The 23,156-nt window shown below is 40.5% G+C and overlaps 1 protein-coding gene across 1 annotated transcript in view; it reads right to left on the bottom strand.

The window, feature by feature from the left end:
• Positions 1-4,580: 4,580 nt before the first annotated feature.
• Positions 4,581-23,156, bottom strand: part of LOC135203775 (transient receptor potential-gamma protein-like) — a gene marked incomplete in the record, with an annotated part of 150,820 nt that continues 132,244 nt past the window's right edge. The window contains 4 exon segments of the mRNA XM_064233743.1: positions 4,581-5,053; positions 7,641-8,256; positions 9,081-9,196; positions 22,837-23,038. Of these exon segments, the coding sequence (XP_064089813.1) occupies positions 5,040-5,053; positions 7,641-8,256; positions 9,081-9,196; positions 22,837-23,038 (948 nt within the window).

The raw sequence follows: 23,156 nt of genomic DNA, 5'->3' as shown, positions 1-23,156 counted from the left end.
CCTCCTTTATGCTTATTTTTACAGGCAGTATTCCTACTTCTTAGCTCATGTGGGATCCTGCCTGGGCAATATTTGAAATGTAGATTAGTACTTGTTTCAGGTACACTTTCCATAATGCTTTAGGAACTCCAACACAAGATTATCATTTTATGATGAGATCTCCTTCAGATTACAGCTACAAAAGCTTTCCTAGTAACTTTGAAAGTTCCTCCAGTCTTGATACAGTGGATTTTTTATACAAACTTCTTTAACAGTCCAGGATTAACTTCCCATTTAGAGGTCTTAAGGCATTTGGTCAAAGATGGACTACTGCATCCATCCAGCAACTTTGGATTAATTATGGACTCATTTACTGTTTTTTTTTTTATGATAAACTGGCATTCCCCAATCAAAAGGGGACAGATGGCCTAAACAAAGAAAAGAAAAAAAAAGAAAAAAGAATTAGTCTTCTTATACAAATGCCAACCTTGAAAAATGCTACAGTATTTCCATGTTTAAAATTGCACAGTATAGGCGAAATCTGTTTTAAAACAGGACTTTTGTTGAATGATAGTCACTTAATTTCTTGATGACTACTAGCAGGGTGGCATAAATTATGTAGGGTATTGATACATGTCTCTTTCCTGTCCTTCCATTTATTAATTTGTCCGTGTCTGGTCGTATACAATCTACTGGTAATCTATAGCAACAATAATCCATAAAACTCCAACAAAAACACGTTTCATTATCACAAACATCCACTCGTCCACACACACACCCCCATGCACACTCATAAATATCCACAGATATACATACACAGTAAACACAATGCTGTCCTTGGACTAAATGTATGTTTACTCCACAGATAGCAAGATTCCCTGGACATGAACTGAATTATAAATAAAAATCATACAACGCGGTTACCAAAATGACTAGATTACATGATTTTTTAAAGATAAATAACGCAAGAAGCACTCAAAATAAGGGCTAAAAGATTAAAAGAAGGAAAAATTTGGGATAAAAATAAAGATTGGTCATTAACTTAGTTGAAAATTCACCTCATGATAACTATCTATCTGTATTGCATTTCTTCATCTGCAAGTAAGCAGGAAACTGGGAAAATATGTCTTTCTGACCTTGAATCACCAAATAAGCTGTGGTGCCAGCACCATAAGTTGGAAACCATGGGTGGAATGATTTGAGCATCTATTTATTTCAGAGATATGTGAAAATTCCAACTTTTCATAAAGACTTCTGTTGGATATCTTGGTTTAGACTGAGTCTGCAGTTAAACCTTAAATAGGAAAAGATAATAAATGAGACATGAATGCAGGGTATTAGTACATAATCTTACAAAATGTGCAAAGTTATGCACAGAACTGACATAATTTATTTTAAATTACTTAAGTTTCTACAAAATACTTTCAAGAATAAAATAAGTTACATTATAAAGCCACTCATAGATTATCCAGTGTAAAATTAGATGACGTAAAAGATGAGTCTATATCTACGGATAAATATGAATTTTCAAGATTTTGAAGGTCAATAAAAAGGATGCTCACAACTAATGGTAAGGAAAATCTACAGCAATGGAGATGAATACATACTGTAAATCAGTTGCAACTCAGGAGATACTGTACACCTAAATTACCCAAATCATAGATGACAAATTCTAGAAAGCTGTCTTTTATTTATATAGTTAATGTATCCTGACCAATAAGTTTATCTTCAATAGAACTTGTATGGAACTATATTATAATGATTTACTCTATATTTGTACATTCTTTGATAAATTTCAAAAGAGAAAAAAACAGCATCGCTGGAGCTATTTTCCATTATTCATTCCACTCTACTCAGTGATTTGTCTTCTCATTCAGAAAAGATTTGTACAGTAGAATATAGAAATGGTTCCATCAACCTGTTGCTTCAGGTCCAGTTTCTCATAGCTGTTACTTGCATGAAATGCAATTGTTTGATACATATTACAGTACTGTACAAAGAACAGAGATAACTAACTCAAGCTGCTTTATGCATATCACTAATATAAACAGTTTTTGTCAGTGGACCAATATTCAACAAACGTTTGAAATGTAACTCAAACAAATCATGAAAAAAAAGAAGACTAAATGTGCTTCAACCTACCATAACAAAAACCACAACAAAATCTGGAGGAAAAAATGGTAAAATCCTAAAAGTCCAAAGGCATATTTGTCTGAAATGTGTTTAACTGCCTTTTTTAACTGTCTCATCCGCACATTGAATATAACATGAATTATCCACCTTTATTTTCATTTACTGATAAATGATAACCCTATCCAGACCAATACTTGGGTACAAAAAAGGCAATATGTATTTATTTCATGTATATATATATGCATTATATATATATCTGGATATAAGCAACAGAAATGACATTATTAATACTATAGAAGGATTGAAACTAGGTTCTGCCTCAATACATTACAAAGTGTTCGTTGCTAAAAGAGATATGAAAACCAATATTTACAACACAGCTCATGCATTATTTACACGCTGTCGATGAAGACCAGAGTTCAGTAGAAGGACCAGAGGAATTTGAACCATTTTAACAATAATAAGGCTATTTTATTATTTTTCATCTGTTTGTATAAAGTTCAGCAATAGGATCCTACAATATAATAGTTTGTATCGACTTAATTAAGTCTGGAAAAACTAGAATACTATGGAAGTTGAATTGGGACCTTTGCATTCTAAAATTTATAAGAATACAGTACTATCAATTTTCCATGACAATTTATTTGGCAAATAATTGTGGCAATAATTTGGCATAATCAAATCATTCCTTTCATGAAAGGTTACTTTCTTTATAAAATATGCCCTGGAATCAGGCATCACTGACTATTTCTACATGAATGACTCCCTCTCCCTTACACATAATGGAAGAAATCTACAACTTTTCCTTCAGTTCTTCCTAAGTAATGTCATTTCTTTCCATTCCACAAAATTGGAAGGCATACATATAAGTTACAGTATGATACTATAAACAAACTAGTATAGTTTTTCTTCAGTTGTGTGCATCTATACTAAAAAGATCCCAGGTTTATTTTAATGAAATCTCCAATATACCTTTCCATGTGACTTGGAAAAAATCATCCAGACATTCTCCTACTAATACAGTGTTGCAACTGAAAATGTCTTGAAACAAGTCATAGGAAACAATTTTTTTTCCATTATACAAAACCTGAATATACATTTGAATGTCCTTCCCAATATGGACTCCTCATCACATAAAAATGGATTAAGGAATCTTACAATATGTGAAAGATAATACAACAGATGGAAGTCTTGTGATAATCCATAACTATAATACTGATGTGACAGATGTACGAGAATGATTCTTCTCTGACTTATCAAACCAACTCATGCTCTCCGAAGAGGGCGAGGGACTCCCCTGTCTCCCCAATAGGGATGTTCGAAGCCCTCTTCATAAGAAATGAATGACTGAAAAATGAATTGATACAAAACAGCAGATTTTTACATATATATAGATAAACATAGGTATACTGCATTGTGTATTTACTGTACACACACACATATATGGTAACTATATATAAATTTAAACCTGCTTTGGCTGATAAGAATGAGTATCATGCCCCAAAAGACAGTGATGTTATCTTACAACAAGTCTTAAGTATAACATCAAATGATAAAACAACTCATCAACATTACACAAACTATACAAAAAACACTTTAACTTGTAATTCCATATGAAATGTCTTTCATGATGTAGTACTATGTCATGACAAAAAACAATGCAATCAGTCAAATGAATGTAGACTGTAACAGTTTCTAATTTCCACTACCAGCACTAAAACAAATGAAGTCAAAATACCTTCATTTACTTCTTTTGGCGACGAACAACTTACAGAGAGTATTTAGCACCAACTGCACTTAAGGACCAGGATACAGAAAATGGTGAATATTAGAAGCCAAAGCATATTTTGTGCACTTTTCCCACTCACCTACTATGTATGAAACTGAAGCTAAGTTCTATATAAAAGCATCAAAATGTAATTTTCTTTCTAAAGTTCAACCCGTGTTTACGGATAATCCGTATTTCTCGATACATTTAGTATTACCATCAAATAACTTCAAAGAACGACAAAGGTCTCATAAGCACTTAACTGAGATGAGGCTCACTGTACATACTTATATGCCACTTAAGAGTATATGTGTGCGATCTTGAGCAGTTTTGTAGAATTCAGGGCTGACTGGGTCATTCAGCTCCTGCAAGCACTTGTTTAGATAACTGTCACTTATTGTAAAGCACTGGGGTCAAAAACCAATGCGTGCTTTAGGTCAACTTTAGTAACCTCAGGAACCATGATCAAAGTCAGGATTTCAGAAACCTACAAAGTATCCCAAACAAGAAAATGGTCTCCTTCACAAAACGATTAAAATGTTCAGGGTCAACAACAACTTCATTTATGTATGCTATATATTATATATATATACTATATGTCTATATATATATATATATATATAATATATATATATATATATAGATATATATATATATTTTATATTTTTTTAAAATAAAATTTTTTTTTTTTTTTTATTAATAAGTATTGTGTATATAAAACCACTCTTTCTTCCTAAAAATGGTATCCTAAGACTCAAATTACAATGAGGGAGGGATAGACAATATTAATATTGGGTTTCTATCACAACAGTATAGAAATGTACCTTTTTTGGTCAAATCTTCTTTTTTTTAAAAATCTCATTATTTTACAAACAAGTGGGAATGCGTCCATTACTTCCCTTAGCACTCTCTTATTTACAAACTGGATGAGAAAATACAGGGATCGGAAATGGAACTGTGATCCTTAAGCCGAGTCAGCACAGGGTCCATTTTCCTATTTACGTGTATCTCAATATTACAAATAGTGTGGAAAAACACAGACTCTACTGAGCTAGCCTTCAAGGGTCATAGTCACATGCCAGACCACTAATATTATGGGTGCAGAGGTGATATTTGAATCCATATACAGATGAAACTGATGAAGAGTCGAGTTGGTGCATTAAAAACTTGAATCTGCAAATAGAAAAAAATGATTAATATAACAAAAAATGAAACAGAACATTATTCATCTTATATAATAGCACTAAATGAAAATCATAAAATATTGTGACTTTCAAGGAGTAATCAAATATATATCTACATAACACAAGACTAACACCTGACCAGCAGAAAGTACCATTAACAAATACTGCTTTGTAATAAGGTTTCACATATTACATCCGTAATGAAAGCTGATTGAATCAATCTATTTTTACAAACAACGTAAAAATCTAAGTGTTGATAATTATTACACATAAAAACCCACCGAACATAAAACTGTATGATGAAAGGTGCTATTGAAACTTCAGAGTTTTAGTAAGAGGAAATACATTTAATTCCTGAACCCCTTAATGCAACAAACACCATCAAGCAAGATATATAATACTAGTATATAATAACTCCTCAAAATTTACATCTCCCTTTCCTCTCTTTAGATTATAAAGAATGAGATTGAGGTGACCTGACTGATTTCATATTTATCAATCTCCTTTAGTTTCTTTCTACCTGGTTGAGCTACTTAACTTAACCTAGCTCTAATCTTCACCTCTCACTTGAGAGTAGCTACCATCAGTAAGTCAAATGAAATTCAAGAAATGTGACTCAGGTGTCATGTTTTACTAATTTATTACAACAGGTCAACAAGCTATCAAATCAGGCTTATATCTGAACAGCAGGTATGTAGACTGAGCCAAAAAAATGATCTCTACAATGAGTACGTGAAGTACCATGATGAAGAAGACCAATGAGATGGCCAGGAATCTTGGAAACTGACACAGAAGTTGATCTATGCCAAATGGGAGCTAAAGAAGAGTACATATACAAGACAGGAAACTTAATGTGAAAACTCATTTTGTGTCTAACCCTGTGGAAGGAAAATCAAATGTAAAAATGTCAATGGCGAATATGCTGTACACTGTACTACATGAAGCATAGCAGTAATATTCAAAGGAAGATATCAAGAAACATCTTCCTCATACTGTTGATAGTAATACTGTAAAGAAATCAAAGTAAACATGAAAAACAAATTTAACAACCCAAGGGACATTTTAGTTCTATAAAAGGTGAAATTAAGGTGATTACAGTAATCCCAAAAATACCAGGTAGTAGTACTGAATCATTAGCACATTATGAGGGTATTTAATTTAGTTTCTCTCAGGATATGAGAGAGAGACCTCCAAAAGGAAATTTATGTCAGGACAGAAGAGAGACAGGCAAAGAAGGGGATAGAAAAAACACATATAGAGAAAAACAGAATGAGAGAGAGAGAGAGAGAGAGAGAGAGAGAGAGAGAGAGAGAGAGAGAGAGAGAGAGAGAGAGAGAGAGAGAGAAACTTCTAATTTTACTCAAGTGAAACTTCAGTTCTTGGTCAGCACTTGTCAAGAGATTTCATGCACCTTATGTAAAATGAGCCTGTATACAGGTGCTAACAAATATACTGCTACTCTATCATCGAAATAAATAGGAACTAGTATAACAGTCTCCACATACAATATCTTCCTGAATACCAGTATCCAGAATGTAAAGATTCATGCATGTCTGATTAAAAGTAAAATGAATAAGTGTCATAGTTCCAAATAACTATGCTGTGCTTGTACAACAATGTACGGTGGATAAGGCAATGCTTCTTGCTATATACTACACCACTAAAGTTAATTTCTCAGTATTGCAGTTACTGATATGATGGTAACTAACATCCGTGAAATGCACTGCCAGTTCTGTGTAAAGATTAGTAATCTCGTCCAGAAATCACACACTGAAGAAGCAAATTACATGATCAGCATGTAAAGAAGCATGTAGTGCACCTATTTTGTTTTTGGTTGTTTAATTCCATGTCAGTGACATCTTCATTATCTTTATTTAATATACACTTTTGCAATATTGAAATTATCGTAGGAGAGGGAGATATATATATCTGACTGTTCATGTTTTCAAAATATTTTTATTCTAAAAATATCATTCCAATCTATTAAAAGTTATGACAATTTTCCAGGAACATGAAAACATAGGTTATATAATGTAGTTATTTCCCACTTGAGCTCATGACCAGCAAATGAAATATGCTATCTTATGTACCCTGCAAAAACTGCATTATTTCCTTAATTACTCATATTTGGCAAATAATTTATCAAGCTTAATTTAAACCCAATCACAATATGATAGTGAAAATTGATTGTAACTTGAGCTTTAGGTTACAGGATAACATAAACACAGCTTGCCTATCAGAACTAATCATACATTCAAATACCAACATCTGCTCTGGCCAGTCATTCAAGAAGATACTGCTATAATTTTACTAGTACTGATTACTACTTGTAAAACAATAAGAAAGTACAGCTAATGTTACTATAAAAAATAACTATGGAGACTTCATTACATTAAAAAAAAAATATGTCAAGAGACTTGCTTTTATACGAAGGCGATGGTATGTGTTAAGTAGTAACAATCAAAGCCAACCAGCAGTCATATGTCGGTTGACTGGCTGGATGCCAGGCAGACAAGGTGCTTGAACTAAACCATTTGCTGGCCTTCCACTGTCCACCAAAGGCTCTGAAGACTCACTAATTGCCATTGGAGGTAAAGACCCACTTCCCCCCGACGATGGCGATGTAGCAGTCGTCGTAGTAGGTTCTGTAACAGTGGTGGCCGTGGTGGACGCTGGAGGACGCGGCCAAGGGGAATATGGAGGTGGAGGTTCAGTTTCAGCAGATGAGTGAGAAGGACTACTGCTGCTGACACCTCCAACTGCAGACTGGTCAAAGCTAACAGAATTCTTGGGAGGTCTTTTGACTGGATCCTGTTGGCTGACCAGGGCTGCTGCATCTAAATGCATTGTCCCACTGACCTCCAAGTTACCACGTTCCCTTCGGCTTCCTTCAGATGAACCGTCGGGGTTTCTAAGAATACTGGGAGGAAGATTCTGTAAGGGAGTTGGGGTACCACACCCACCGTGGGCATCCTCTGAATCCCCAGTGATTTCATTGCCAGGGTCAGAGGAAAGGGATTCATCTGAATGAGACCTGGATAATAACTTTTTTACATTGGCAGTCTTTGCTGCCTCGACGAGTGTACCCCAACGCTTCTTGTTGGTAGGTCGTCCAAGTCTTGCTTCTGCCAGCCTGGCCAAACGTGCTAGTTTGTTTTGAGGTGACCTCTTTACTGCGGCAGCCTCGGCAACCTGTAGAGACCACGAAAAGGGATATTTATCTGTAAGCCATCATGCAACCATCACTGCTGGGGTGGAGGGAGAACTCTCCCATTTCTTTTTGTTACATATGAATTTCTCATGACCAAATTTTGCTCTGTCAAAGAGAGTAAACATGATTATTTTCATCACTTATGTTTATTTCACAATAAGGGAATAAAAAATTGTCAGTATAATTTTTTCTGGGAAGAGACTGAAGAGACATTGGGAGGTTAGATGTCTGCTGCAGAAGGGTGGTGGTTATGGAGTGGGAGACAGGGAAAAGTACAAGTGGCAAGGTAACAGCAGCAGCAGCAGCAAATCAATATCAACTACTTGAGTGTAACAGGACAACAATATTAAGGCCCACCTGCCCAAACTGAAGACAGTGGACACTTTACACAAACATTTCAGCACCATAGCTGCAAATTGGGGGACCAACAGTGAATATATTTATTTATAAATATATATATGTATATATATATATGCTTGGGGAAGTATATCGACGTTTTTGATGGGAAGAGAGAAAACACTGAATATGGGAACCAAGTTGATTTTAGATTGGGAAATTCAGAATTACTTACAATCTTAATATGTGAGGTGGTTATTCTGAAAGGAAATTGTGTTTGGAATGATTTAGTAGTTGTTAACAGGGGAGCTATACTATATTGATAATAATCAATAGTAAAAATATTTCTCTATTATCTTTAGCTGATGCTTTTGAACCTTTTTATAACATAAAAGATCACTATGTCATAAACCTTCTTTCATCTTTAGAGAGCCTAATTTTATCGTTGCCATCTGCTCATCATCCTTACCTCTGTTGTGGCAGGAAGGACAGTTGCGGTGAAGTGAGGTGCCAGGGAGTTGACCCCAAGGTTGAACCCTTTCATGAGCCGCCTCTCCTTCTGCCGGTTCTTCTTTCCTCCAGTACCTGAGGTGATATGGTCCAAAGACAAGGTTAGACAAATACCATTCAGGTCCGAGATCCTTAGATATTACTGTAATGGATCAAAACACGTTTGACAACATAATTCAAGAAAGAATAGGATCATTTAGCAAAAGGAAAATGATGACTGCATCTCAGTGTGTTTGGGATCAAAATTTTGTAAGTTTATTTGTACTACGTACTTAATGAATAGCTTATATTGTGCTAATTCTTTATCTCTTTTGTTCTTCTGAAAATACAGATACTATAAACTTGTCTGCTTCAATAGCCAAGCAAATTGAGAATTTCTGTAAAGTCTTCCAATCTTTCAAAGCATGATGAAATGAATTATTTTCAAAACACAACGATACAAATAATGAATGCTGATGTACACTGAATAATTACATTTCCCTTGGTCAGCTTGCAAGTAAGTAAACCAAGTGAAATAAATCTATTCGTAAAATGACTCAATTTAATTGATCCTACTCCACACCAAACAGGAAAACAATTGGAGAATACATATTGAATAGGGAGAAAGGAATGAGATATGTAGTGCTGATGGTGACTACTGGTACAAAGGGTGACTAATACTGTCAGGCAGGTATTTTATCACATCAAAATGAATTGATAAAACTATCAAGGGAAGGGTCAGTATCACAAAAGGGGCTGCCCAAGGGTGTGAGTGCTTTTAACTTGGATTTGAATCATCAATGAACTTTTAGGCCAAGCAGAAAACACTTATGATTTAAACTGATAATTCACGCTGCCAATGATAAAGATTATAACCATGATGACCATAGAATGGAGTTTTCTACTGATCATGGTGATAAATGCTTGATATGGTATTTCAAGTTAATAATTAAATTTGTAATTAATCTGACATGATGACTTAAAAACTTCAGCACTGGATCTCATTGAAGAAGAAATCAACAGTGTGAGGCCTATTATCATAGCCAAAATAGTATGGCCTAATTCACTTATGTACAGACATAACCAGTACAACTCAACTGAATTACTATGGGTACACCAGGAAATGGTATTCTAATGAGGGGCTTGTAATGATGAAAATGTTGCTCTGGAGAAATTCTGATTTATTCTTTATGTATAATGAAACACTGCAAGACTAGATTACTAGTTATATATTCTATAATTAGTATTTAACTCTAAATTATGTACTCCAAGTGTAAACTGTGATACATTTCAAACAAATTATTTACGGAAACTTTTTAGCTAGAGGATATTGGCAGTTACATTTGGCTCTCCCACGTCTATATTTTTGTGGTTTCAGCAGTTTTGCTTGGGAATTTCCTTTATTTGTATCATTCATTTTCAATATACCATAAGCTAAGACTAGTTCACTGTCAGCACGCATGCTAATTATATAGTATATGCTGCTATGTATAAATGAAAACTGGAAACTTTCTTGTAGGTAGCGTTTGTTTGTTTGTGTGGCGTTTTCAAATTGCATGGAGCCAGTGGTTATTCAGCAACGGGACCAACGGCTTTACGTGACTTCCGAACCACGTAAAGAACTAACTTCTATCACTAGAAATACACATCTCTGACCCTTCAATGGAATGCCAGAGGATCAAATTCGTTGCCACCAAGGTGGCAGGCCAAGATCAAACCGACCATGCCACTGAGGCACTTGTAGTAGTGTTGGGCCATTATGTATGAATCCAGTTTGTTACATTTTACCATTGATTCTCCAAATATTCTAAGCGTGTACTGATCAAATGTAGCACTTTTCAGCACTAATAAAGAGCACTCCCCAGTTCCCATAGTAAGTTTTCATTTTGCTTTATACGTACACTTATGGATAAACTCACAGTCATATCTAATTTCTTTAGAGAAAATAGAGTATCAATTAAAGATTTAATTTGAACTTGCTTATTAATCCCATGACTTTTAGTTTACAATTCAAATCCATGCTTTGTCCCCTCCCCAAACCATAGAGTGCTAAATTAATACCATTTAATCTGCTTTTATTTTACAATCCTGTTTCTTCAGATCTCTTGAGAACATATAACACATTAAGTTTCAAACTCTCTTCTGGCTTGTTTTTTTTTTAATTTGTGTAATGGCATGTCCTTTAAGAAGTGGATCTATCATTCTTCATGGAGTTCTTCACGAGGCTTTTTCAACTAAACCCACTTCATTTTCATTATCTTACTTCCTTATACTTACTAATCATAGCTCTGATTTATGAATGCAATGCTAAATGGGTCAAAAGAAGTGAATGCAAGCAACTGGAAATGAGAAAGGATTTTTTTTATCATGTAGTTATATTACAAGTTCTTCCCTTTCGACACACAACCTCTGACTTATCTTTCACAACCAAGATGCTAACAAGTCATGAAAATGCCCCTACCATTTTCATATCAAAAGCTCTAATACTTTTTACTCTTTTCTTACTTATGCTTCAAATGATGTTGATAAATGTTTTTTGGATGTTTTAACCGCCTTTTCTTACAAATTGTAACTGCCAAACAACTTTATTTACATTGTGTAGACTTTTATTCAACTGCAGTATTTAGAGATATTAAAATTATTGTTCTGTGATGAGTGTTGTACATCAAGATTGCCAAATGATGACGGTAACGACATTTTTCGAGCAAATTTTGACAAGCAGGTAAACATTTTAAATCTATGACTGTCTCTTTTCCTTAAAACTGTGGAGAAAATCAACAAGAATGCATTGCAAGATATCTTATAGTAACCTCAATAAGAAATACTATAAGACTGTAGTATGTATACTACTCAATTTGCCAACTTATTTTCTAAGGTATTACTTACTTACAACAATACATTATTCTCTGTCAGTTAAATTGAAAATATCATCACACAATTTAGGCCTAATGCACACTTGTTCTTGTGATCTCCATCACCTATTCTAAAGATAGGCAAAAGGGGAAGAAAGTCGGGAAAACTTACACAAGATGAAGGAAGTGTCACCAAGCCACCAAACTTCTATGTACGCCTTGACAACTGTAATCCCTCACAACATTCATATGATAACTCATTGGACTCTCTCTGACACCTTATCATTCACTACCAAACTAATTTGAAGTACTCAGAAAAGTATACTAGTATAAAGGTTCATGATTATTAAAATTTCCCATATCACCAACAAAAACAAACACTTAGGAGCCTAGTTATTGAAACCCTGCTTTATTCCAGTCTTAACTGTACCTTTTATCAAATGTTTCCTGTTACCCAATCACTATAAAAGTTTAACTCAATTTGTCCTGTTATCCCACTGAGTATTATGGAGAATCCAGGAGATATCCAAGTACGTGGTTTTGAAATAAATATCATCTGACTTACAAATGTAGATCTACTTACCTCAGCAGTAGAAAAGTCCCTAGATTTTATTTAAAAAGGGGCTGCCTGCTTTATGCTTCCCTCTGCTGAGGGCAGAGTAGCAATGGCATGGATACTTTTCTGTTTCTCTTTCTCTTGACGCCATGCAAGTTGCATACGCAGGAAACATTACAGCATGAAGAACTCTTTCCAAAATTATAGAAAATATTAAGAGAAGTAGATACAGAAATATACTATGTCTTTTCATCACAATTATTCAAAATACTTTTTGAGTAGCAGGATCTGACAATGCTACATAAACTGTAAACCACAAAAGGCTATGTAATATAATGAATAAAATGGTGGCACAGTCTGATGAAATGTCACGATTTATGAGGAAAAAATCTGATTTATTATTTATGTAATACACTTTCCACAAGAAAATAACTTCATATGGCAGCTTCCCATTGATACTATGCCCAACATGCCAAAATCTTAGAGTTTAAAACTAATGTAACTTTAAAAGCAATTTGAGCTTATTGATCAATCAATCTTAAACTTTTGAGATGTAAGCTATAATAATTACAGAGAACAAAAGCTGAGATATTCCCTCCAAAAAATTCTTGAACAACAAATTCTGTGTGAAAACTAACACAATGAGCATGTCTAACTGTAGCAGCAAATCAGTGTCTGAAGAAACATAAAAAATTAAACTACATTATACCTTTCATTTCAGAAAAAATCAACGAAACACTCTTAATGCATACATATCCATATGCCCAAGACTCATTACCATATAGAAGAGTATGGCATACCAGGCATAAAAAGGGAAGAAATTAGTAACTGTGCAGAAAATGTAATGTATATAAAAACAGTAAAAATCTTAGCGGCTAACTACCAGGTAACAATAAAAAAATAAGCTTGCACAAAAGTAATCCATTTAGTTGCTTTAAAACATTGTCTGGTACTATAAACGTGATAAATTTCTCTATTTCTTTAGCCCACAGGTTAATAAATGTCTATCCTTGTTGTTAGAAAAAGCTTATTTCCTATGAAATATAACTGTCAAGAGCGGTAGCTTATCGATCTGGGACTGTACCTCAGGATGGGTGAAGCACTCTCGTCATTCCACAACTGAAGAACATAAACAAACATGATCACTAGATCTGCTTTTTGTCACCTAAGCATACTCCATATGAACAGCAACTTCATAAAGAGGGTCAGGTCAGACTGGACATTTTCAGAAGATTTCAGGAAAGTTTGTCTTCAGGATGCTTTAAAGAATCGAATAGAATATGCAAAGTAGGCTGATGGCCAAGTGCCTGGACCTATGAGGTCATTCAGCAATGAAAGGTAAATTGAGAGTAAAAGTTTGTAAGGTTACAAAGGCATAACAGGTGGAAAACCTCACCATTCCACTATGAAACAACTGTTAGAAGAGGGTGGAAAGTAAGACGGAAGACAGAATATCAAAGGAAGTGAACTAAAAGGAATGAAAGGGGTTGCAGCTAAGGGCCGAAGGGACGCCACAAAGAACGAATGCCTACAGTACAGTGCACAGCATCTCAGGTGAACTGACGGCACTATCCCCTTGTGGAGGAAGCTTTGAAGAACTTTCAGAACAGATCTCTGTTGAAATTAAATCTGCTGTTCTTGGTCTAACTTCCTCCCTCTCTCAGACTGACTGACTTCATGCCAAAAAGATTGTAGTTTCATAACTTAAAAACCCATTTACACAGAATTCTGACAGACATTAAAAAACTGATAATATCTGAAACCAAAATTTAAAAATTTTTTAGGTTTCAAAAGTCATTCATAAGCTGATTTTGTTTATCATAAAATGTCACTCCCTCAATGCCATGTGATCTAGGTTCATAACTATTTTCATATCAGCAAAACTTATTCTGTGTCCTTTTGTTGGATAGCATCAACCAACCAAATTTTATTAATGCCATTCAAATAAATACGCAATGATTAGCAAACAAAATACCAATGTATTCAATACTTGGTTATTATCATACTAAGTAAACAATTTGCTATATTATAAAACAGCTACTTAAATTTTGGATCATCCTAGATACATACTGACCCCAACGGGTTTTAACCCAGTATGTATTCACCTTTGCAGTGTGTTTAGTACAAGTCCTTTGGGGATTACAGTAAAAACATAAACACAAGACTGTAAATATCATAAAGATAATGACTCCCAAGAAAAGTTAGTTCCAGATAATGACCCCTGAAAACCTTGGCGGGTCACTATCCAAGAAAGATCCTGAATTTCTTAATAAGTACCTAATCATGATAAATGACTTTTGACAATTTGCAAAAAATGATTAAACATGCTTTAACCATACGTGAAATGCAGTTCTTCTTTGTTACAAGATTATACTTATGGGTTAATTAATGCACTTACCTTTGACCACGTTAGAATTTAAAAAGAATGATTAAACTAAATGCAAAATAGTGGAGTTGAAAAATATCTTTAAAATTCTTATGCCAAATGTATTATATTAAAAATGACAAGTATTTCCAAAGTTTACTGTTAAAAAATTGCATCCTCCAAAATAAGTGTAAGATTTTATAAATAGTAGACTTTTTTTTATTCTGTTTCCAAAGATATTATTCAAAATGAAAAATGGATTCAATAAAGATTTCTAAAGTTTACCATAAAAATCACAATTTGTCGTAAATTGTATTTTTCCTAACCATACAAACCTGAGGTCCTTTACATATGGAATATACTTACAGCGCAGCTGGAACCGGTCGTAAGCTTTTGAACAAGGTGGTTTGGTAGTTAACTGCTTGTTCGATGGTCGGGAGTCCCGCCCGACTGGAGGGTAAACATCCACTTTGCTTTAGGCCCAGGAACAGAGTGAGGGGTGGCATGAGGTGGGACTATGTGTAAAGGACCTCAGGTTTGTGTAGTTAAGAAAAATACAATTTATGACAAATTGTGATTTGTTCCGACACGTAATTCAAACCCTCGGTCCTTTACATATAGAAGACTCACTTATTGGTGGGTGGAATCTGAGTCTTATGAACAAACTGGTGTTCATCCAACCAACTGATCGGGGTGTGCACATCAGGATCAGTGGTCGGACCTCTGGACCAAATTCATAAGAAGGAGGCAAGCGTGCCTCTTATGAATAGCAAGCGAGAACTAGTTCCTATGTAAGAGTCAAATATAAAGTCTTGGGTTTGTCTCTTGTTGGTGTCCACTCCCCCCTTGTTAGGGGAGTGGTGGATAAACGCTACTATCCCTAATGAAAGGGATAGGACGGGGCTCAGTTGCGTAGCTTGCCTGCATGAGCATCCTGTCCAGCGCAGTGACGACCGCCGCCCTCTGCCCACAGGGGGAGGGGAGAAAAGAGGAGGAAGAGAAGCCAGTCACACTCTCATTCACTCTTGCATTCATGCAGCTACACAACTTGTTGAGCAGCCACCACGGGTCCAAAGGAAAAGGTGTCCAAGGACCTGTGGGCGATATCCCAAAGGTAGAAGGAGGTAAAGGTGGTCTGGTTGGCCAAAACCCCTGCCTTCAGCACCTGTGCCACGGAGAAGTTCTTGCGGAACGCAAGGGTTGGACCAATACCTCTGACTTTGTGGGCTCTTGGATGAAGGGTACTGATGTCGTCGCTCCCGTCTGAAGAGTAAGCCTTCCGGATTACCTCGCGAAGCCAGAAAGAAAGAGTGTTCTTGGACACCTCTTTCTTGGTAACCCCGGTGCTAACGAAGAGGCGTCGACACTCAGGCCTGAGGTGGCGAGTTCTCTTCAGTAGCGCCATAGCACCCTCACAGGACAAAGCAGCATCCCATACGCATCGTTGTCGGTGAAGTCCTTCAGGGAGGGGATTGTAAAGGACTTGATCTGGTCGTCAGGGACTAAAGGGTTCTGAGTCTTCGCTACGAAATCCGGGATGAAATCGAGCGTCACCGATCCCCATCCCCTCGAGTGTTTAACATCGAAGGAAAGACCACGAAGTTCCCCTACTCTCTTCGCCGATGCCAGGGCCAGCAGAAAGACGGTCTTGAGGGTCAGATCCCTGTCTGACGACTCTCGGAGCGGCTCGAAGGGTCTGCGAGTCAAACTCCTAAGTATGAGAGTCACATCCCATCCTGGGGGCCTGAGTTCCCTGGGTGGGCAAGACCTCTCGAAGCTCCTCATCAGGAGGGAGATCTTCATGGAGGTGGAAATGTCCACTCCCCGCAGTTTAAGGACTAGGGCCAGGGTGGCTCTGTAGCCTTTAACTGCGGAGACGGAGAGGAGCTTCTCTCGGCGAAGGAAGACGAGGAAATCCGCTACCTGCTGAAGAGGACTGTATGAGGTACCCCGCCATCTCTGTTGCTGCTCGGCGAGAAAAGCCACTCACTAGCAAGAGATGGTGGATAATAGCCAGCCGTGAAAACACAGGGACCAAACCGCTCGGTGGTACTGTTCCACGTGTGGTTGGCACAGGGTGCCATGGGGGAATCTTTCGCGGTGCCTCGGCGAGAAGAGCCAGCAGGTCCGGATACCAAACGGCTTGAGGCCATTTGGGTGCCACCAGAATCATCAGAAGATTGCTGGTGACCAGCGCCCTGCTGATCACCTTGCGAATCAGACAGAATGGGGGAAAGGCATAGACGAGGAGGTGGTCCCACGGGTGTTGAAAAGTGTCCTCTGCAGCTGCCCATGGGTCTGGCACAGCTGAGAAGAAAATCTCGAGTTTCCTGTTGTGCTAGGTGGCGAACAGATCCACGATTGGACACCCCCACAGGTTGAAGAGCCTTTCCGCCACGTCCGGGTGAAGAGACCATTCGGTCCCGATCACCTGATTCTGGCGGCTGAGCTTGTCTGCCACTACATTCCTCTTCCCTGGAATGTACCTGGCTGACAGCTCTACCGAGTGGGCTACGGCCCACTCGTGCACCTGCATTGTCAACTGGTGCAATGGGAGGGACACTAGGCCCCCTGTTTGTTGACGTATGCCACTACGGTGGTGTTGTCACACATCAACACCACTGAGTGTCCCATTACATGTTCCCAGAACTCCTGGAGAACGAGGAACGTTGCCTTGAGCTCCAGGACGTTGATGTGAACCTGCAACCAGCAACTCCTCCAGGTGTGCACCCAACCCTCGGTTGATGCGTCTGAGAACAGCAGCATCTCCGGAGAGAGAGAGAGAGAGAGAGAGAGAGAGAGAGAGAGGCACTCCTCCTACGAGGTTCCGTCGTCCAGCCACCAGGCTAGGTCCTGCCTCACCTCCTCCATGAGAGGAACGGGGAGGAAGGGCGGGTCTCTTGCCTGTGACCAACACTCCTTTAGCCTCCGCTGAAGAGACCGCAGGTGAAGACACCTGTGAGGGACTAGCTTCTCTAGAGACGACAGGTGACAGATCACGACCTGCCACTGCTGAGCTGGCTGCTCCTGTCGAGACAGGAACCGTCTTGCTGCCTCCCTGAACCTGCTGATCCGCGAGTCTGCAGGGAAGACTCGCCCTGCTCCCGAGTCGATCAGCATGCCCAGGTACTTCATCCTCTGCTTGGGCTCGAGACTTGAGTTCTCTAAGTTCACCACAATCCACAGATCACGGCAGAATTTGAGGAGTCGATCTCTGTCCTGTAGCATCTGCGAGCGGGAGCTCGCCAGGACCAGCCAATCGTCGAGATACCTCAAAAGGCGTATCCCTACCGAATAGGCCCAAGCCGACATCAGCGTGAACCGAGTCTGGCGAACGAATCTGTTCAAGGGAGAGAGATCTATCACCAGGCGCCAGCCCCCCGATGACTTCTCCACCAGGAAAAGTCGGCTGTAGGAGCCCGGTGACTGATCCTGCACGATCTCCACAGCTCGCTTGCTCAGCCTGGCTTCTACTTCTTGCTGAAGCACCACGTCCCTGGCCAAACCGGGAACGTATGTCTGCAGATGGACCAGGTTGGAGGTGAGGGGTGGCCACGACTCGAAGGGTGGTAGATATCCCTCCTGAAGGACATCCACTATCCAGGTCTTGGCTCCGTAGCACTGCCAAGTTGCCCAATGGCTCGCCAGGCACCCCCTCTACTTCCGGCAGCAGGTGAGGGGGAACGCCGTCCCTAGCGTTTCCCCTTCTTCAACTTCTTCTTCCCAGCTGACGATCATTCCTTACAGAAGAAGTCGAAGGCTGGGTCTTTCCTCTCGGCCTCGATGAGGAAGACGTCTTGGCTGAAGAGGAAGAGCTAGCCGAGCTCCGAGGCTTGGCCGCAGTGACTCAAGGCTGCCCAGAAGCCTTTGAGACTGCCTGGTGTACCAAGCGGTCACTGTCCTCAGTGTGCCGCTGTTCCACCGCATCGTCCACCATCTCTCTATGGAAGAGAGGTTGGCCGTCTGGTGGGCGAGGTAGGAGATCCCGAACGCCGGGATGCTGCTATGGCAGTCGCTTCCAAGGCCTGTGCCTCTTGCTGCGTGAACCAGAGGTTCTCCAACAACAGGTGCTGAAGAGGCACACCCGGAGTTAGCCTGGCTATCTCCGGGTTAACCTGCTTGGGCAGCAGCAGGTCTTCCGATGGCACTTAGAATCGCCGCTGTCGTGGTAGAGGGGGGAGCAGCTTGGTCGACCTGCCGGACCTATGCGATCCCTCCTGTCCAGAGACAAGAGAGTTCACCTGGCCAAGGACACCGTCGGCCAAGAAGGACCGGGGCAGACCCACCGTCATCCTGGGTTCCTTCTTAGGCCCCCAGAATGACTCCAGCCTCGATGGAGGCTCGGAAGAAGGGAGCACCGATCCTTCCCCGAGGTCGTTGTGCTGACGAATCAGCGCAATGACCTTTGCAAACGACCTCTGGATCTCGGGAGTGACCGCATCCTGGGGAGATGGCCCATCAAGTCCATTCAAGGAGAACTCCTCCCGAGATCCTTCTCCTTCGACAGGAGGAACCACGACAGACCCCTCATGGTCTCCTCCAACCACTTGGGCGTACGATCTGCTCGGTCCCAGGACTGTGCCAGGCTCATAGGCCCTCGTGGCGGGACCATGAGAAGCGCACTCCTCACAGTCACTCCTGATCGCCTCGCTCCTCCCGACGCTCCCTCCCTGCTTACCAGCAGAGCCGGTAGGCTGGGAGGGTTGCAGGCGATTGCCAACCCGCGGTGGCGATCGAGCTGCAGGTCTATTCCCACGATTTCCCTGGGGAGAATCACCGGACCGAGGACGGTAGCAACGGTCCTGAGCGTCAGGAGAGCTACTACCTGTCAAGCAATCCGTTCGGTCCCAGTGGGAGCGACGGTCGGGAGACCGGTAGAGTCTGCTGGCGCGGTGGGCACGTGCACCATCCTCACGACGCGTCACGATACCTGGCCCAGCTGAGGCTGGGCCTGGTGACCGTGGGGACCTCTTCCTGGCCTCAGCATGCGGACAGTCCGGTGGGACTGTCGCATCAACCCTGGGAACCGGGCGATCGCTGCGAGAGCGAACGCTGGTCTGGCAGGAGTCACTTGAGTGACTGCCACCAGTCTTCCGCTCCGTGCCTGGGTCCTGCCGGTGAGCAGGCTCAGCGGTCAGGACGCTGGCTGCACGGTCACCGGTAAGCAACCGTACACTCGGTACCGCTCGCGAACGAGCGGCCAAGACGGTTCCTGGTGCAGAGGCAGCGCCTCTGGCACCAGGAGAAGAGGTACCGGCGGTAGCCAATACCCCTCCGGTCCCTGTCTTCTACTTCCTTGCGGAAGGAGAGACGGGCCCCGTTCCCGAGGGAACAGGAGACCAGCAGAAGCCCCAACTGCCACACCGAAGTGGGGCAGACCCTTAGAGGGCTCTGAGCGAGCCTTCTTAGGGGGGGAGGAGGCCACCTCCTTCTTCCTCAGCTGTGGGGCCTCAGCTGTGGGGAGGAGTGGCATACCCGGGAGTCAACACCATCGTCATCGTGGACGTCACCGGTCCAAGCGAGTGCCAGACCTGCTCAAGGTCCCCACCCGCGGTGGCAGTCACACCTGAGGAGGCAAAGGTCGGGTTAGAAGGGGGGATTCCTGCTAACCCGGGGGGAGAAAGTTCCCACTTGATCGAACGGAAGACCCATAGTACAACTGGAGGTCGGAGTGCCGCGCACCCTCCTCTGCACTTGATGAATCAAGTGAAGAGGCGGAACGCCATACGCGGGGAGCTGACACGAAGGAAGGAATGAAGAATATGTATCCGTAACCAAAGATGACACTGGAGAGCTTTCCGCTGACATCTTGGTTACTTTACTCTCGTAACGCTCCCACTGCTCCTCCGACCACAAATCACATAAATCACACTGCTCGGACCGAGAGCATTCACGCCCTCGGCACCGAGCACATAATACATGGGGATCCACTTCAATGGTGGATCGAAAGGCCCCACACTTACGGCCCTCCACACCAGGGCGCACACTCCATGTGGTTGGGGGGCGGGGGGTCGCTCCGACTCATGGCTTTCCATTTCACCACAAGTAGCAATGAACAATAAAACAAAAAGAAATACTCAGTACTTACACACTTCAACACACAAGTACTACAGTAATTGAGAAAAAGTGATTGAAAGACTTTGAATCAAAGTAAACAATGCATATGACAATGGCAGGCAGAGCGGCGAACAACGCATCATACTCCGTCGGTGGCCGAAAGCAAAGTGGATGTTTACCCTCCAGTCGGGCAGGACTCCCGACCATCGGACAAGCAGTTAACTACCGAACCACCTTGTTCGAAAGCTTTCGACCAGTCTACCTGCACTGAAAGTAGTATATTCCATATGTAAAGGACCTCAGGTTTGTATTATGTGTTGGAACAAACGTATTATCAAAACATGGTTTTCTCTTCTTGATAAAATGTCAAGGACAGCATGCCCCACACATTCCAACAAAGTAATGTGAAGCATCAACTGTAAGTTTTGAACATTAATACAGAAATATTACAACTTTGAATGTCTGAAAGAAAGCAAATATTTATTTGAATACAAAGATTAAACTATGTAATTAATACTGTAACACATGCAATGCATTATCTAACCAAAAAGTACCTTCAAATACATGTCATTTAAGGTGGGTACACACGTGCTAACCGAACCTTGTATTGTAGCCGATTCTTGTAACAAAAACGCAAGTGTGGACGGTTCCTTGAACCCGAACCCCGAACCCGCGAGGTTCGAGGCTCCGTTCGCCCTCCGTCCCGGCAATTGTCGGTTTTTGGGCCCCGAATCAAAGGGAGGTCTCTTTGAACATTACGCAATGTGTGGATGGGACCTGTATTACACGCGTATCAACAGAGGTTGCTGAACTTGTTAACACCAACTATGAACAAGGCCGTCCATAGTAGAGTCCCTTGTTTTGGTCAGTCAGTACGTATATGTCTACCATGGCTGATTGGAGTGAGGAAGAGGTCCTTCAATTTATTAGTTATTATGAAGAAAAGACTTTATTGTGGCCAGAAACTTCTTGGAATCTCATGTCAGCGAGTAATTCCCGACCACTGTATTCTACCCTTCTAGTATATAACCTTGATTGCCACCATCTTCTTTTATTTCGCTTCATCTTCGTTAAATAACGTGTATAAATATACGGGGCAGCTGATACTTGTATGGTGGCCATCGTCTGTAAACAACCTGGACAGACTGATGATCGCAGTGGATTGCTATGAAGTTACGTTCTTAACGTGGTTACGGTTCATCCTCAACATTTTGACACCTTGTAACCGTATATGCGTAACTCAGTTACACATACAAGGTTCGGCTCTCACGTGTGTACCCACCTTTTAAGGTAATAATTTCACCAATAACAGAACACAACAACAACAGGCTCAAACAAGTTTAGCGAATTCAACTTCATTTAATGACAAATGCAAAGGTACAGTTTCAAACTGACGAAAACTAATCATTTATACCAATATTAAATTCTAATGACAAAAATATTTGAAATATGCAGATATTGTAGTCATTATGGGCATGCTAAATAGTGAAAATGGTTGTTAAATCTAGCCAGTACAGAAGAGGTAACAAAATGCAACTACGTATATCTGTAATGCAGAACTGGAAATCACCCAAGATCGGTCTGTAAATATAACAACACTAGGCTTTGTCTGTTTTTTACAGAAAGCAATCATATGGGCTAAAGAAAAGCTGATGAGTAGCAATAAAAAAGTATGAAATTAAATTTACTCATAACATAAGTATAAGAGTATTCTAAGAATATATGAAGACCGCAATAGATAGGAGAATTAGTGATTCACGTCATGGATTCTTCTGCACAGGTACTTTTTGCTTCTTTTCCAATGCTCTGGTTTGGTGACACGTGACAGATGGAGGCCGAGGCAATCATTTTTCTCTCATTTTCTCTCAGTCGCACGAGGACGAAAAATAGGACTCTAGAAACTTACTGCCTCGGGGCAGAATACCTTGACCTGCGGCTGTTGCTGATGATGTGTTCATTCCTGAATTCTTCAGAATCTCCACCAGCTCACAGCGGAAGGCTGAAATGTCTTGCTTGATTTCGTTGACATCATCTTCGGTGACACCCTGATTCTCAGCCTTCCGCTGCTCTACGGTAACGTACCGACGAACCAGATTCCTCATGATGCTCTGCGTTTGGAGGTGAAGGGAGGGAAAACCAATAATTTATTATCAACGACTGAATATGAAGGAGGAATGGACATATGTATGAAACTATCTCTTCTGCCACGAGGTATGAAGAGGCATA

The sequence above is a fragment of the Macrobrachium nipponense genome, chromosome 36 (assembly GCF_015104395.2).
Source record: "Macrobrachium nipponense isolate FS-2020 chromosome 36, ASM1510439v2, whole genome shotgun sequence".
In the NCBI taxonomy this organism is placed as follows: Eukaryota; Metazoa; Arthropoda; class Malacostraca; order Decapoda; family Palaemonidae; genus Macrobrachium; species Macrobrachium nipponense.
This window is presented reverse-complemented; position numbering and strand designations above follow the sequence as displayed.